The sequence below is a fragment of the Pantherophis guttatus genome, chromosome 7 (assembly GCF_059756535.1).
Source record: "Pantherophis guttatus breed Tessera chromosome 7, ASM5975653v1, whole genome shotgun sequence".
NCBI lineage: Eukaryota > Metazoa > Chordata > Lepidosauria > Squamata > Colubridae > Pantherophis > Pantherophis guttatus.
Window position 1 is genome coordinate 16316066 of NC_142069.1, and position 17839 is coordinate 16333904.

A 17839-nucleotide genomic window follows, 5' to 3' on the forward strand; every position below is an offset into this window, starting at 1 on the left:
GAAAATGCAAATGATTCACATGCCCTAATAATAAAAAAATCAAGAAGCACAGTGAAAAAAATGAGTCCATAATGCTGAGAAACGTGGAAGGACAGGAAGGCTTTCTACCACATAGCTCCCAGCGACTGGTAAGATCCCACAGAGTCGGTCTCCTCCAGGTCCCGTCAGCTAAACAATGTCGGCTGGTGGGTCCATGGGGGAGGGCCTTCTCTGTGGTTGCCCCGGCTCTCTGGAACCAATTACCTCCTGAGGTCCGGACCGCCCCCACCCTATTGGCCTTCTGCGGTGAAAACCTGGCTATTCCGGCAGGCCTGGGGCCATTGATCTCGTTATAATGATCTTGCGAGACCCGGCCACGAATAGAAATGCATGTGTTTTAACGTTTTTAAATTTTTTAATGTTTTAATGTTTTTCTTTTTAACATTTTTTATGGGATTGTTCGCATTGTTTTATTCTTTGTTGTAAGCCACCCAGAGTCCCTTGGGAGTTGGGCGGCATAGAAATGTGACTAACTAACTAACTGAATGAATGAATGAATGAATGAATGAATGAATGAATGAATAGGATAACGATTTTTATATTGTGGTTTTTAATGTTGTAAGTGGCCCGGAGTCACTTGTGTATGAATTGGGTGACCATAGAAATTTGTTAAATAAATAAATAAATAGGATAACTACCATGTTTCCTCGAAAATAAGACCCTGTCTTATATTTTTTTGAACCCGAAATAAGCACTTGGCCTTATATTTGGGGAGGTCTTATTATTTTGGGGCACATGGAGCAACCTGGGGCTCCTCTTGCCATCTTACCTGATTTCCAGCTCTGCGTTTAAATAGTTTTGGGGAGGGCTTATTTTCAGGGGGAGGCTTATTTTAGCGCATGCACTCAAAAGCCCGATTGGGCTTATTATCAGGGGATGTCTTGTTTTCAGAGAAACAGGGTAGCAGAAAAGTGGATGGATTCATTACAGTGGCAGAGACTGTATGGTTGGAAAATCTGAAGGGTCAAGGTGGAGGCAGATTTTCCAAGAGAACATCTATCTATGCGGTCTCGAGTTGATAATCAAACAATTGATTAATGAAGAGGTAAAACAAATCCATTAAGATTCTGCACTCATGTTCCCCTAAATACTCCCAACCCGTGTCCCTCCCTCTTCATAAAATTAAAATCCCAACTCTACCTCTTGTAGGGAAATAATTGTCTTCTGCCTACACCTCTACGCTCCTCCTAGGTTGAGACCTTCAAAACATATTTATTTTGATCAAGTTTGTTGAACAAGCCAAGTTGGGCTGAGGAGGAGAATTACATGGGTGTGTGTGTCTGTTCCTTTTAGAAGAGACCATTTAATTATTTAACTTCTTCATTAGATTTTTAAATCTCTGCAGTCAAGTGACTCTTGGCACACCCAATATATTTCTGTTAGCCTTACAGAAGCACACTTAGAGTACTGTATTTTTTGCACTATAAGACACACTCCCCCCCCCCAAAAAAAGTGAGTGGAAATGTCTGTGCATTTTATAGAGCAAATATTGCCTATCGCTGCCGCTGCCTATCGCTGCTGCTGCCTATCACCGCCGCTCGCTGCCTACCGACGGTATTGTGAGCAACGACAATAGGCAATGAGCAGCAGCAGCAACAGGCGGTGGGGATAGGTGGCAGCGATCCCCGCTGTCTGGAACAGCTGATCAGCGGTATTCCGGGAGGCCGCTCCAACCGCTGATAGGTGATGGCAGTGAGTGGCAGCGGCAAGCGTCATAGTCGTGCAGTGGCAATAGCCGGGGAACACTGGTGAAGGCTCCAGTGTTCCCCAGCGGAGGCAGCAGACACAGAGGAGGCAGCAATAGTGACATTTCTGGTCAGCCAGCCCACTGATTGGCGGGGCTACGGGAGGCCGGGATCCAGCTGTCACTCAGCTGACCTGGTGGTGGGCGCAACGGAGCGGAGCCCTGACAAGCCACGTGCTGGGGCTAGGAGGCAGAGGCAGATTTTTTGTTTTCTTGTTTTCCTCCCCTAAACTAGGTGCATCTTATGGTTCGAAGCACCTTATAGTAAAAAAAATACGGTACTTGTCATCCTCCATTCAGTCATGTTCAAACCCCAGCCATTCTATGGATCAGCACTCACCATGCCCCTCAGTCTTGCACAGCCTCCTTCAGATCTGCCATGGTCATTCTGGTGTCATCTTTTATAGTGTCCAGCCAGCAGGTACTAAGGCGGCCCCTTCTCCTTTTTCCACTGATCACTCTCAGCATGATTGACTTTTCAAGTGAGTCAGCTCTCATGATATGGCCAAAGTATGACAGCCTCTGTTTGGCAATCTTGGCTCCGAGTGATATTTTTGGTGAGGTTCAGTTAGGGCTTCTTTGTTTGTGTTTTTTGCAGTCCATGGAATGCGTCATATCCAGCACCACAATTCAAAGATGTCCACCCTTCTCCTGTCTGCCTTTTTCAAAGTCCAAGTTTCACAGCCATGAGTAGCAATTGGAAAAATCATTGCATTAACTAATCTGCATTTGGTTGGGAGGTTTGATATCTTTTCTCTTCTAGATGTTATTCATGCCAGATATTGCAGTTTTTCCAAGTGTCATATGCTTTCGGATCTCAGGGCCTCAGCCACCATGTCGGTGAATTTTAAAGCCCAGAAAGATGAATTCCTTTACGGTTTCAATGGTTTCATTGTCTGTCTGCACTCTGACCTGTGTGTTCTCTGCAGTCATCATTATCTTTGTTTTCTTGATGTTAAGGTGCAATCCAAATTTTTCACTTTCATCTTTGACTTTCAGGATTAGCCACTCCAGATCTTCCTTACTTTCCACGATCAATATTGTATCATCTGTATTGAAATATCTGTCCTGAGGTATCATCCTGAAATAATAGCTATATCTTTATTGTAAGGTTACTTAACAAAATCTTGCAAGTCTGAAAGTATCCCCCCTTCCACTTTTACTCTTTCAAAAGCTATAGAGAATCCCTTCTGAGATGCTTTGCCATCCCTCCTCCTATGGGCTGAAATTTCACTTATCAGACTGTTGTCTAGGCTGCAGCTTTTCCTTCTGTCTCCCAAGATCATTCCCACATACTGTACTATTATAGTTTCTCACTGCAGACTGGTAGAAAACTGATATTCAATAATGTAATCACACACAATTCCAGAACAAAAAAATAAAATATATATATCTGGGAGCAGCTGTGGCCCCACTACTCTCTCTGCTAAGGGAAATCCAAAAGAATCCTTGCTAAGACTCTATTCTGCTGTCTTTAGATTCTGCCCTCATATTTTCAGGATCAGAGACACACAACCATCAATCTCAGCAGAGAAAGTTTGGACCAGCCTTTTGTTCTGTGTGAGCAGGTGAGTTGGTCAATTCCATTCAGTTCTTGACTAGCCTCTAAATACTCTCACAGATACAGTGAACAATGAATCTTACAGAAATATTACTGAATTGTCAATGTCTTTGAAGAGAGAGCAACTATGATGTGCGCTGCACCAATCTGGATGAACATTGGATGGCAGCTACAGTTTTGCCATATGTCTTTGCTATCTTTGAAGTTTTGTAGCTCAGAATTGATAACTCTGAAGGTAGTATCTTGCTCCTATTTCACACTTCCCCAGAATCAGGGGTGGGTTCTACATACCTTTACTACCGCTTCGCTCGCGCGCGCACTCTTCTGCACAAGTGCAGAAGCGTTTTGATGATATCAGGGTCAGTGGGCGGAGCCTCCCGCCAGTTTTACTACCGATTCTATAGAACCGGTGCGAACCAGGAGCAACCCACTACTGCCCAGAATGTCCAGTAATTTTGCATGTCTAGTTGTAGAGGGTCATTGCATGTGCTAATTCCCTCTTGCTTCTAAACTAATTAAAATTATGATATGACCCTGTTTCTCATGCTTTTTGTATTAATGTGTCTGTTTTCATAGTTTACAGTCCACCAGCTTTTTTTTTCCTGAGGGGAACCCCAAAGCAGCAAACAATACAGCAGAAAACAATATAATACAAAATGTCAGGATAATGATCAATACTGTATGCCTGACCTAAATTCTCTCTTTTAATCAGACTGTCCTGGGTAATAGGATTTAGGGTTCAATATATTTCATATTTTCATGGCGATGGAAAAACACTAGAAGCCAAAAAATAAATTGGATTCAAAGAGCAGAGCAGGGAATATAGGACCGGTAGGTAACACAAGACAAAGCCTTCCATGAAATTGGGAGCTAAGGATTCTTTGGAGGCATCAAAAGTCAGGAAGTTTGTTTAAAGTTGTGAAATTGTGATGCTATGCTGCTTTAAAGTTGGCTAGTTCTGGGCTCTGAAAGGACAGATTGATGCATCGTGTCTCCAGAAATTAGAGTAATCCTGGCTGATTTTATCTCAGCCCAGTTCCTTAAATCTGCAGCTGCTTCTGGTATATGAGGGGATTAAAAGGTCGGCAGTGGATTATGTATATCCCGTGGCTTTTGCTGTTTACGGAGTTCCCCTTCTAGTTTGCCATTCCTACAGGGCATGGATACTAGCCTCTCTTTGATACGCTTCATAGCTATGGAGTAGAGTATTCCTTGAAATTCTAATCCAACCCAGAAGGTTCTAGTTGTCTTCTCAGGAAGCTGTTGCCCATCTAAAAAGCGGACAGAGAAAAGACACCAGGATAAAAGCATGAAGGGTTAGATGCTTCTACATCTACCCTGATTCAAGCTTCATCCCAGCAAACCATGATGTCGGAGACTCGTTTTCTGGAGCCAGGAACAACTTAAAAGGAAAGAAATGGGGTAAACATTCTGTTTATGCAATTGATTTTGCTGCCAATAATTTGGACACAGAGGATGCTCCTGTGGCTTTTCTTCTCATTCAGCTGCCTCCTGCCCTTCTCAAGGCCCCAAATGAAAATACCATTTGAAACGTAAGTGGCCTACATTTTTTTTTAATCCGTTTCTATTATTTATGCTATTTAGCTCTTCACCCTTTAAAATCTCTCAGCGCTGCTATTTTACATCCCATCTCCTAACCAGCCCTTTTGCTCAACACACGCATTTCATGTTGTATAATATAAAAGCCATCTTTTCTCTCAGGATTCTTTCCCTATACGTACATTTTCACTCCTTGAACATGCGTTGGACTTCTCAATCCCCTTTCGACTTCTTTTCTGCCCCTATCTCAAAATGGCCATTAGCGCTGATGCAAACATTTTACTCACAATTATTCATATCTTATTAAAACCATCGTTTCAGTTGAGGAACAGCTGGCAAAAGCTTCTCTGTCAGTTTGCATTTTGAAGGTTGCAAACTCGACCAACTCAAGAAAAGTAACCTGCACATTTGTCTGGCTTGTATAGAATTGCTGAAAAAAAACCTTTATGTTGCATGAAAATATCATAGGAAGAGCAATTAAGTCTGGTAAGGTGAGGAGAATTAAGGGAAGCATATATAGACCCCCTCATTCAACCTATATCACAAGTGAGTTAAAATGTTAGGTATGAATCGAGGGAGAAGTTATACATACCTGTGTTTCCCCGAAAATAAGGCCCTGTCTTATATTTTTTGATATATCTCTCTCCCCCCTCCCTTCCTCTCTACCCCTCTCTCTGTATCTCTCTATGTCTCTCTCTCCCCCCCCCTCTCTCTCTCTGCCCTGGCCGCTTCTCCATCCCACGCTGTTGCCTTTACCTTCTCAGGCCAGGCGAGGAGTGACTGGGAGGGGAGGGCGAGGGGTGGGGCCAGCCAGCGGTGGGATCACCTGACAAGGGGCCACAGCGGAGGGCCCAAAGAGCTGCATGTGGCTCCAGAGCCGCAGGTTGCTGACTCCTGGTTTCGGCATTAGCAAATGAAAGTTAGATATTAATGGGGATTAAATGTCTAGCAAGCCCTGAGTGCTTGTAATGACAAAGGAGGGAAATTATCTGATTGGTGTTATTGCTGGAAGTTTGTAATTTCACAGCTTACAAACATAAATAGGAAGAGCTAGCTTGTCTAAGCAGTCTTTCTTCCAAGTCTTAATTGAAAAATGCAAGTCACTCATAGGACACAGGGGCATGACGACATCAATGGGGTTGATGAGTGGGGGCATTTGAAGAGGAGTTGAAATGGATGACAAATAATAAATACAACTTCCCTATTTTGTGATAATTAGATCAGAAACCTGTAGCACATATCAAACTGATCTGGTAAGAAAAATAATATTTTATATGTGTGTGTTTGTGTGCTAGTGAATGTTTCAGGAAGACAGGAACAATTAGGTGTGAAATATTATGGGATTTATTAAACTGAAGGATAGCTTCCAAGAATAAATTCTTAAGAAGAATAAGGGTTTAAAAATCTTATGAAGGTTGGAAAATTTTAGCCGGCATCCTACTATGCCATTAGGCCATTTAAATCTCAATCAAGTCAAAGCATTCAAGCAACCTGTTATATCAAGGATTACAAATTTGCAGCACAAATCACATTTTCGCCTATTGAATCTATACCTCTCCACCCTTTTCTCTGAAAAAAGTGAAAATCTGGACAAGCAAATGGAACTGCACAGCTTTCCCATTGCTTCCTAAATTTTCTATACCTGCTCATATGGGTGTCGTAAATGTCTCCATTGAGACTAGAATTCTAATTGGTTGAAATCCACGAGTCCTGCTGTTAACAACAGAAAGAAAATGGGGAAAGTAAAGGTTCCTTTTTTATGATTAACTGTAGGTGCTTTTCACCTATTTTTGAGGCAGCATGAAATTGCTGTCCCCATTCTCAGCTCTTATTTTGCCTTTCTCCAAGTCATGGCTCAAAAGTGCATCCTGATTGTTGGATGTACCACTTATGACAGGCAAGGTTTTCACATCCATCTGTCAGGGCACCACAGCAAGAATAGAGTGGGCCTCACTTCAGACCATGTTTGATTTCTATAGGATGGCTTGTCTGCCCTTCCTCCCACATCTCTCTGGGTAGCTCCCCAGTTAAAATAAAGTAAAATAAAGAAAATGTAGGAAGATATTGGGGTAGAAATATCTAAACAGCGTCACTAAACAGACCCCATCAGGAAATCAACTCCAGAGGAATGTTAAAACTACTTTTACTGAGATTATTTAAAATAACAGAATCTTACAAGTCTGCTGGTATTTGTACCATGTACGCCAATTCCTCCTCCTCCTCCCTCCTCCTCGATGTATTTGTGTAAGCCATTTCTAAACGTTATCTGGACATTCTGGACTTAAAAATGTTTTAACTCTCTTTGTCTAGGTAACAGCCTTTTCTTATCCTCATCAAGGTCATCTTTCTTACTTTCTACAGAAGAGGTCTATAGAGGAGGAAGATAGGTCCTACCCTAACTATGTAGCTAGATAAGTCCTGAAGAGTAAATATCTTGAAAGTTGGGCAACCAGTCTCTAAGTTCAGGATGATTGAAACTGAACAACACAGGAAAACTGGCAAACAAGCAATAAATGTTCAATTCAACATCTGTCATCTTCAAGATATTGCAATGAGGGAAAGTGAGGCAATAGATCTGGAACAGAATCCATCAACACCCCCCCCCCCAAATTCCTTATGGCTTGTGTTCTGAAGATATTTTAAAAGTCTTTGAAAACCTCAGGCCTTGGGTAGGGATGGGTGATAGCCAGTGGTGGAATTCAAGTTTTTTTATTACCAGTTCTGTGGGTTTGGTGGGCATGGTGTGGCTTGGTGGGCATGGCAGGGAAATGATATTGCAAAATCTCCGTTCCCATCCCACTCTGGGGCCAGCCAGAGGTAGTATTTGCTGGTTCTCCGAACTATTCAAAATTTCTGCTACTGGTTTTCCAGAACCCGTCAGAACCTGCTGAATAGAACCCCTGATGATGGCCTACAAAATGAGGTTTTGTATGTTAGTTTGAACGTTTTTTCTTCTGGACATACATTGTTCTTTTCTTTGTTTTATTGATTTTACTGTTTTTAATGTTACACACTTCCCAAAGTCTTTATGAAGTTGAGTGACCTTGCAGAAAAAAAAAGGTAAAAGACATAAATTGATGCCATTTCAGATCACTGTACTTTTAAAGCCCAGTAGTGCTAAATTGCCCTTTCTTTTTTTCCAAAATAAAATAGTGGAAGTGTGGTTGTTTTCCGATAACAGCTAAGGTAGAATTGTGCATTGGATATCCCTTCTTCTTCATCAGATAAAATAAAAGTTTGCTTTCCTTTCTTGTGTTATTATCAGCCAGAAGAGAAGCTGATTTCAAAAATAGGAGTGTGATCAATATGAATAAATAATGGTGAGGAAAACAGTGGGGGAGAAATGGCTGTCATGGAAGCTGACTAGAGTCCACAGAGAGACGTGCATGCCTGCCTCACTCCACACTCTTAAAACACACTCTAATCACACCCAGAGCAGCTGACTTTGTCTCCAAGATAAAGGGTGCCAAACTGTTAGAGATTAAGCATATCTTGAATAAGGTCAGCTTAAGTGGAGAAATCCTATTTTTATACTGGTATGCTTGGTGACAACATAAGATCGTTTCATTCATAAGCTGGGGATGAAAGGATGTGTGTAAACCAGGGTTATTATCTATGTTAGACCATAACTGGTTCTGACAGTAATTTGACTGATTCGCTCTTCAACGTGCAAAATACTAAAGTAGTTAATAATCACTATGGACCAGCGAGTCTTTTTAAAAAGAGCTATTTCTCTCCCCACCCCACAAAGATTGATTTTAAAAAATAGTAAATCCCAACAAAACCAGTTAGATCAGGATTATGTAGTACTAAATCACTAAAATATCAATTAGGACTGAATTTTCTCCTTTCTTGATATCACAAATAGAGCAAGAACATGCTCTAAATAATGTAATTTAACTAAAACTAGAGTGAAACTTGTGAGGAATTCGGTGGTTTTAGGTTGTGAAACTGACAAAAAAATAATTCTCTTTGAGCTGAATGGTATTGCTTAACAAAGAAAAATTGTCCCTGGAGAAAACTGAAGATGTAAGGAAAATCTAATTTGATATTCATCTTAAATGTAGATGGTGAAAACAGGAATGTTTAGAGAGAACGTTTGTCTTTATATGGTACGCAGATAATTAAAACAGTGTTAAAGACTTTACTATTTATGAGGCACCAGCTGCAATTCTAAACACATTGCATACTTCCCTGTCTAAAGCTGAGTTGAAGTAGTATATAATTTTCTGTCTAGAGTCCTACTGAATTAAATAGGCACACATCTATCTATAAAATGTAGAATAAATCTTCATCCATAAAACCACAGTTGTACACACCAAGTTCTAATAACACAGATCAATAGAAGATATATTCTTCATTAGATGCTTGAGTCTCAGGATAACCAATACAATTAGAGTTAAGATATTAATTCACCACACACACAGTAAATACTGTGCAAACAATTTAATCTGGACTTTCATTTCTGTCCTACCTGGAGAAGCTAAAACCTGTGCAAAAATTTAGTTGAAATGTGTATAATAATTTTAGTCAGTTCTCACAAACCAGATTGTATCAGCTAGCTATCATTCCTAATGTGAAGAACACATACATATCAGCAACCGTGTTAAATTAAACAGGCCAATTTAGGACTCTCATAAATGTTTGCAACCATATTATAGCAAAGCTTTGTTGATGGATGGTGACTGATAGACTCAGACAACTTCTTGCCCTCCTCAGTTGCAATCTTGCAGAGACTAAGTGCAATACAACATGTCTCAGTCCTATCAAGGCCTACCACTGCCCCATTGTTGAACAGCAGAACACCTGATGGTCCCACTCTTCTCTCTTTTATCATATGTCTCATCTCAGTAGGGATAAGAGAGAAGATAAGGAATGGCAGGCTCCACTTACTTTTCTTTTCCTCCTGTGCAATGGCACCATCTGTAGACTGGACTTAGAGGCAAGGAATAGAATAGAATAGAATAGAATAGAATAGAATAGAATAGAATAGAATAGAATAGAATAGAATTCTTTATTGGCCAAGTGTGATTGGACACACAAGGAATTTGGTGTTATATGCTCTCAGTGTACATAAGGAGAATAAAATACATTTTTCAAGAATAAAAAGATACAAGTCTTAGTGATAGTCAAGGTTACTAATAAGCTATCAAATCGTACTAGGAAACAAATAAAAACAATATAAATTGAAAGATACAAGCAACATGGTTATAGTAATAAGTGGGAAGAGATAGATACTGGTAAGGAAGAGAAGAATAATAGTAATACAGTTTTAGTAAATTATTTGACAGTGTTGTGGGAATTCATTGTTAAGCAGAGTGATGGCATTCAGGAAAAAACTGTTCTTGTGTCTAGTTCTTCTGGTGTGCAGTGCCCAAAGCCTCGTTTTGAGGGTAGAAGTTGAAACAATTTATGTCCAGGATGTGAGGGATCTGTAAATATTTTCACAGCCCTCTTTTTGACTTGTGCAGTATACAGGCCCTCAATGGATCTGTATACTGTAAGTTGGCTGAGGGACAATGAGACATCCAATCAGGAAGCATTCCCAAATTGCTTGTCTCACTGGAGTGGTTTCTCAACATCTGGAGCTGACAAGTTACAATATTGGAATATCCATATTTCTCATTCTGACTTCATTGGCTGAATGGCGTGCAGGAGTATCTGCAGGGGTATCAAAGAGGGGTATCAAAATAGAGCCCCACCCCCCTTTTTACATTCAGCAGGGCTTTGATTGCAGGGTTTCAGCCACCTTCTTAGCTTTCAAAATTCATGTAAAAAAGAATAGAGCTTTGATTGCAAGGATGCAGCTGCCACCCTGACTCCATGAACACTCCTAGAGACTTGGAAATAACTAGTGACCATATTGTGTGTGTTTTTTTTCCCCTTTGCATAGAGTGAAGTCTTGGGCTGACTCCTTTGGTGAGGATTTGTATTATATTGTCACAAAATATTCTGGCTCCCTCTTATTACAGAAGGTAAGTAACATATGCTGCATATTTTTGTAAATACTCCTACCCAAATCATAGAATATAATCTAAATGGGGTTTTTCCCCCACTCTCTTAAAAAACCCATTATAGAAGTATCAGGATGTTTATCCATTCTTCAGAATCCTGTGGGTTCTTTCTGAAATCCATATTTATCAACAGACACTGAATATTGGCATTACCAGCAGAGCATCTGATGGGGAAGGTGTTTATTATTTCTGTACTTCCAGTAAATAAATCTTGACGTTTGCATGGGAAATTCAAAACAGTGGACGGTTCAAAAGATCGTTGGTTTAGCAAATGAATTTCTTTTCAGATTAAAACCCAAGGTATGGTATATGCTGGCTGTGGTTGAATATATAAAGATTAATTTTATCAGAAGATGTAGAGGTGCTCTGTTGGTTTTTATAATCTCTGAAGTATAAAAATGGATAGAATAAGAAAATTATTATCTGCAAAATTTAATTTAGTTAATAAAATATGTTTAGGGAACTCCCTACTATACCCAATTATCCTGTAAATATATATATATATATAGCTATTGGAATAACAATGTTTGGTATAAGATTTTCTCTGGTTTTACTTCAATGTTTTTCCACGAGATATTTTTTTTCTCCTTGGTATTTCACAATGCTCTTATGAAAAACTTAGTTTAAGTTTCTAAATAGTCTTGGAAGGAATTATGGTTGAATACACACACACACACACACACACACACACAAGATTCCTTTGAGTGTTCTTGGCTCCCAGACCTACCCAAGAAAGCTTTTGCAAGTGGTTATCATCACGTTATCAAAATTTGGGTACTTGGCAACTGACCAGTGGTGGGTTGCTCCCGGTTCTTGCAAACAGGTAGTAAAAGCAGCAGGAGGCTCTGCCCACCTGCCTGGATGTCATAATGGATGATCTGCACGTGCGCAGAAGCGCACACTCCAGGGGTGGGTTCTACTTATCTTTACAACCGGTTCACAACGGGATTGCGCATTCTTCTGCACATGCGCAGATCACTTCTGATGACATCAGGGTCAGTGGGCGGAGCCTCCCACTGAACCATACCGGTTCTATAGAACTGGTCCGAACCAGGGGTAACCCACCACTGGTGCGCTCCTGTTGCGAACCGGTAGTGAAGGTAAGTAGAACCCACCCCTGCAACTGACATGTATTTGTGATAGTTGTACTGTCCAGGATTCGTGTGATCATTATTTGTAAGCTTCCCAGCAGTCTTTTGACACACAAAGTGGATGGGGAAAGCTAGGTTTGCTTAACACCTGCATGGTTCACTTAACAATTGCAGTGAGTTGCTGAACAGCATGCAAAACCACACCCCCTCCAGTCTACAGAAAAATCTGTTTCCATGGAACTGGTCCCTGGTACCCAAAAGGTTGAGGGCCACTGGCCTAGAGGAAGTAATATATGATACTACATCATCTTTGCACATTTCTCTGTGGCCATCACATCACGGCAGCAAAACCAAACCCTAACTATTAAGACATTTGCTGCAGTACCAGCATATACGGTATGTTTTCTCAAACAGCCCAGCATATATTTTTTTCTTCATTTCAAAGCAATTGACTTTTACCCATTTCATGTATCCAAATGGAGGGTTAGTAAGATATGTCTTGGGTCCAAAATAGCATGGTGGCAGACCAATTTGTTTGTTTTATTTAAATGGTCCCTATTCCATTCATATATGAAACAGAGAGCATAGGCTGATGATCATAACATGATTAATGGAGCTAAAGTTAAGAATTACAGGTTCCCTGCAGGGAAACATCTTCCAACCAAACACTTCCAGATGAAGTTCATTTAATTTTAATAAATCTTTTGCTGAAGGGTAGTTTTAATCACATTTTTTCCAGTTAGTAATAAACAGTTTCTTGAATAATTTTAGGGACTGCTGATCTCATATAACTATACAGTGTAATATATCTTCAAGCTGGGTTCTGTACCAGAAGTGTAGAAAAATCAACAAGGATCCTAATTTCATATACTTGGTACTCTAATGGAGTTAAACTGACAGTACCGTCTCATGTACCGTCTCATGCCCAGAATTCAGAATATTTCTGTTGGGATTCATTAAGAAGGGACGGGGATGGATAAAATAATCAATATAACCACTTTGTAACATTATACATACCGTATTTTTCGGTCCATAAGATGCTCCAGACCATAAGATGTACCTAGCTTTTGGGGAGGAAAACAAGAAAACAAAAAATTGTTTTGTTTCGGCCACGAAAATCTTGCTTTGTCTAAACCTTTTAAAAGTTATCTTTGGTTGCCTCTTGTAACATGTTGTTATACAGAATAACAGAGTTGGAAGGGACCTTAGAGGTCTTCTAGTCCAGCCCCCTGCTCAGGCAGGAAACCCTATAGCATTTCAGGCAAATGCTACTCACCATCACTGCTATATCATTTCAGACAAATACTTTTGAAGCTACAGAAGAAATTTCCCATAGGTGAGGCTGTCCCCACAATGGATTTTTCCTCCTGGGACCTGGGTCTATTCTGTTGCTGCTGCCGCCTATCGCCGCCACTCACCATTCACCATCATCGCCTATCAGTGATTGGATTGACCTCCCGGAATACCGCCAATCAGCTGTTCCAGGCGATGGGGATCGATAGGTGGCAGTGGCAAATGGTGGCATCAGGGAATGGCAGTGGCAATAGGCAGCAGCAGCGAACAGTGGCGGCAAATGGCGGTGGTGGTGGGTTGTGGCAATAGGCGGTGGCGATAGGTGGCGGCGGCAACAGGCTGTTCGCCACTGCTGCCTGTCGCTGCCGCACCAATCCCTCCCCCCTTTCCGCTGCGGCCCAGTCTGTGATGCAATATTCACTCCATAAGACGCACAGACATTTCCATCCACTTTTGCGGGGGGTGGGTGGGTTGGAGTGTGTCTTATAGTGCAAAAAATGCAGTAATTCTGACCACCATATGGAAAAGTATAGCATGAAAGTCATAGAAAGGAGCAACTTCAGAGATCAAAGATACATAAATTGTTACACCTCTATATAAGGAAAGATTGCATGTAATGCTTGAAACTTATAGCAGGGCTATAAGAACAGAGGTTAAATGCAAAGAATCCAAGAATCAGAGGCCAGGCTTGCCTGTAACAATAAGTCTCCCAGAGTCATTGGATACAAGATGGGCAGCAAATAAATGTAATAAATACCATCCTGAAGAAATGAGCAGTCCATTGAGTTGCACAAGCAGGAAAAAGAGAACTAAAAGTTGAACTGGGGTCATAGGTTATTTGGCTTACAGCTTTGGTTTTCTGTTCTAACTATTTATGTATCATAAAACTAGACTATCAAAGAGATGTGTCCTTAAATCTCTGTCTGCTTGCCTTCAAATCTGAGTAATGGCCTAAGTGACCCCTGTTACTACCAATACCATATATAAAACTATGCACAAAGAAAAGAAAATGACTAGGGAAAAATCTCTTATGCTCTGAGACATAGACATCTTTCAATCAGAATAGAGCTGGAAGCAGAATTGGGTTCCACTTACCTTTACTACCGGTTTGCAGCAGGAGGGTGCATGTGCTCCAGTGGTGGGTTCCTCCCGGTTCGGTCCGTTTCGGCCGAGCCGGTAGCAGTGACGATATGACGTCACCGAACCGGTTCTCTCCCCCCCTGCCCTCCCACTCCCCCACCCCCCACGTTATTCTTACCTTTTATTTGGTCCCACCCCCAATCTATTGCTGCCTCCTGAGTTCCAGCTGATGACTAGAGGGAAAAAAACTGTTTAAACTCTTGCCGCGGGGCTTCAAAGGGCTGTCCTACAGCTGATCAGTGTTAAAAGCAAACAAATGAGTCGGGTCGTAAGTGCGAGGACTGGTCGTAAGTGTGAGGACCTTCCAGAAATGACTCTGACCAGCTAGCCACACCCACCTAGTCACATGGCCTCCAAGCCACACCCACAAAATAAGCCACGCCCACAGAACCGGTAGTAAAAAAATTTAGAACCCACCCCTGGTGTGCTCACTTTGCTCACGCGTGCTTCTGCACATGCACAGATCATCCATGATGATGTCGTGGCAGGTGGGTGGAGCCTCCCACTTGTTTTATTACCGGTTCTATAGAACCGGACCGAACCGGGAGCAACCCACCACTGGCTGGAAGGGATTTTCTAATCCAACTCCCAGCTCAAGCAGGGGACCCTATACCATTTCAGATAGGAGGCTGTGCAGTCTCTTCTTTAAAACCTCCAGGGATGAAGTCCCCACAACTTCTGAAGGCAAGCTGTTCCACTGGTAAATTGTACTCACTGTTAGGATTTTATAGCAGTAGAACCCAACAATGTTGTCCACTAAAGTTGAATGAGGATTAAAGGAGTCCAGAACAGTGGTGGGTTTCAAATTTTTTTACTACCGGTTCTGTGGGTGTGGCTTCGTGGGCATGGCTTGGGCGTGGCAGGGGAAGGATACTGTAAAATCTCCATTCCCACCCCACTCCAGGGGAAGGATACTATAAAATCTCCATTCCCTCCCCAATCCAGGGGAAGGTTACTGCAAAATCCCCATTTCCTCCCGATCAGCTGGGACTCGGGAGGCAGAGAATAGATGGGGGTGGGGCCAGTCAGAATTTTTACTACCGGTTCTCCGAACTACTCAAAATTTCTGCTACTGGTTCTCCAGATCTGGTCAGAACCTACTGAAACCCATCTCTGGTCCAGAATGGTTTCCTCCTCTATATGTAGCTCTTATTCCACCAGTTGTATCATTTTTAAAAACGAAAAGACAGACTAGTGCCTTAAGGCATTAGGAACTCTCTGTCTGGAAAATGTCCATGTCTCAAATGTTTATTAATCTAGCTACGTTTTGTAGTATTATGATAGAAGATTCCCAGTTTTTGGAATCTGGTTCATATCAATTCTCTGTCTTATACACATGTCATAGACCAAGGAAAGTTTTCAAGGTTGAAGAAGGCACTCTGATTAAGAGAGGAGTAAGTGCCTTTATGGGATTAACTGGCATTACCTAATTAGAGGTGTGCACAAATGTATTTCTCTGCAAACAAGAAGAAACCATTTCCTTTCATCCTGATCCTGAACATATTGTATTAAGAACACTTCAAAGTATGCATGTCAAATTATACAGGTCTTATTCATCCCTTTTGTAATTAAAACCATCTGTACTGCTCAGGAGGGACAAAACGTTAGTTATCATTCGTCAATATACCTGTTGAGAAACATTCTCCCCTCCACGTAGGGTTGCCAGGTGTCCACTATTTGAGCAGACAGTCCGCTTTTTTCACATTATGTTCACTATTTTTTTTCACAAAATAGTGGACATTTTTTTTATTCAAAAGCTTTATGATGAAATGGTACGTAAGTTTTGCGAGTCAGAATTCCATGAAGTTTTGCGCCATGTTCCAACACGTTGGTTAAGTTTGTTTAAAGCGGTCGAAAGACTTCTTTTAAATCTCTAAAGGTTTTAAGATTAAGATCCTCTAAAGGATTTAAGACCTCTAAAATCGTATTTTATTTCTCTTGGATCTGATGAGTGCCATAAGGTTATCTGGAACCTTATTTCGGATCAGGAAAATGAACTCGCAAAGGACGATGAACCAACAATTTCAGAATTGTATTTATATTTCATGCACTTCTTCATGTCAATAATGCAAGACACCCTACTGAAGCTGGAAAGCAAGAAAATTCTTGCATGTGATCTTCACATTATCATGTGTAAGCTGCATGATTCTTTGCAAAAAAAATACGATGAGCAGTTTTTTGGAATGAAAGTTTTATCTGCCTTACGTAAAAAACATTTGCCTGAGAATGCCGTGCAAAAGTTCAAGAAAGAAGCCATCAACGTGTATCAAAGAGCCATTGCGTACCTAGAAAAGTGGTATAATTTCACCGATTCAGTATATGAGACGCTAAATTGTTTCAATCTAATTGATGGCATTAATCCTCCAACTTTAGAAGAAATGACGAACATCTGGTTATTATCACCATGGCGAGAAGAACTTCTACCCAATACTCTCTTTGATGAAATTTCTGCCTTAGAAGAAGTTTATGTTCATCTGCAGGGCGATTCATCCCTTGATAAGTGGACATACTTTTTTAAGAAAGAGCCAGCTCCGAGTTTACTGAAACTGTTCCAGTATTGTGCATCAATTCCGGTATCAAATGCAAACGTTGAATGAATTTTCAGCATCATGGGAAATTTGTGGACTGATGAAGGTAACCGACTGCTTGTACCATCAGTTCAAAGTGAACTTTGTATATTTTTTAATATTTCTCAACATTGTACTGAAATTAAAGAATTATCCCTTAAACACAAAGAATTGATCAAAGCTGCGCAGTCAAATAAAAAATACACACGACAGCAAAGTAAAATGTAATTTAATATTTTACATATTATTATAATATATTTGATGTTTTGAATTTTAAGTAAAATTTTGAAGTGATTATTTTAATACGTGTTAAAATGTTTGTAAGAAAATATATAATTTAATTGTAATTTTTTTTTATTTTTTTACTACTTAACACCCCCCCCCCGCTTGTCCGCTATTTTTTGGAAGCAGACCTGGCAACCCTACCCCTCAGTTATCACTGTTTTTATCATTGCTAATAGTGCTTGGCTTTTGAGATGTGCTGTACAAATCAGAAGCACAAAGCACAAAGCACAAAGCAGAGTGCCAGGCACGCAGCATGCATATTTGTGATGCGATCATCTCATTCTGCTGATTAAACTCTTTGAAATGCTAGCAGGGCTGAACTGCTGTGCGGGCATGACATATCTACAGACTTTAAGGGGAGGGGGGAGCAGGATAGCTTGGATATGAATTGTAAATGTGCTACTCTGCTCAGCCCTGTGCCTATTTTATTTATTTCACTTTTATTTATTTGCTGTATTGATTTTTTTTTTTTTAAAAAAAACTCCAGATGGCAAGCATACCTCCTATTCCTCCTGTTCCTATTTCCTCACAACAACAATCCTATG

General features: G+C 40.8%; 1 protein-coding gene across 1 annotated transcript in view; it reads left to right on the plus strand.

The window, feature by feature from the left end:
- The first annotated feature begins 2617 nt into the window (after positions 1-2617).
- CACNA2D4 (calcium voltage-gated channel auxiliary subunit alpha2delta 4) overlaps positions 2618-17839 on the plus strand; it is a 202427-nt gene continuing 187205 nt past the window's right edge. Inside the window, exons 1-4 of the mRNA XM_087873504.1 lie at positions 2618-2623; positions 3283-3351; positions 4818-4897; positions 10798-10879. Coding sequence (XP_087729630.1) covers positions 2618-2623; positions 3283-3351; positions 4818-4897; positions 10798-10879 — 237 coding nt within the window. The remainder of the gene's footprint in view (positions 2624-3282; positions 3352-4817; positions 4898-10797; positions 10880-17839) is intronic.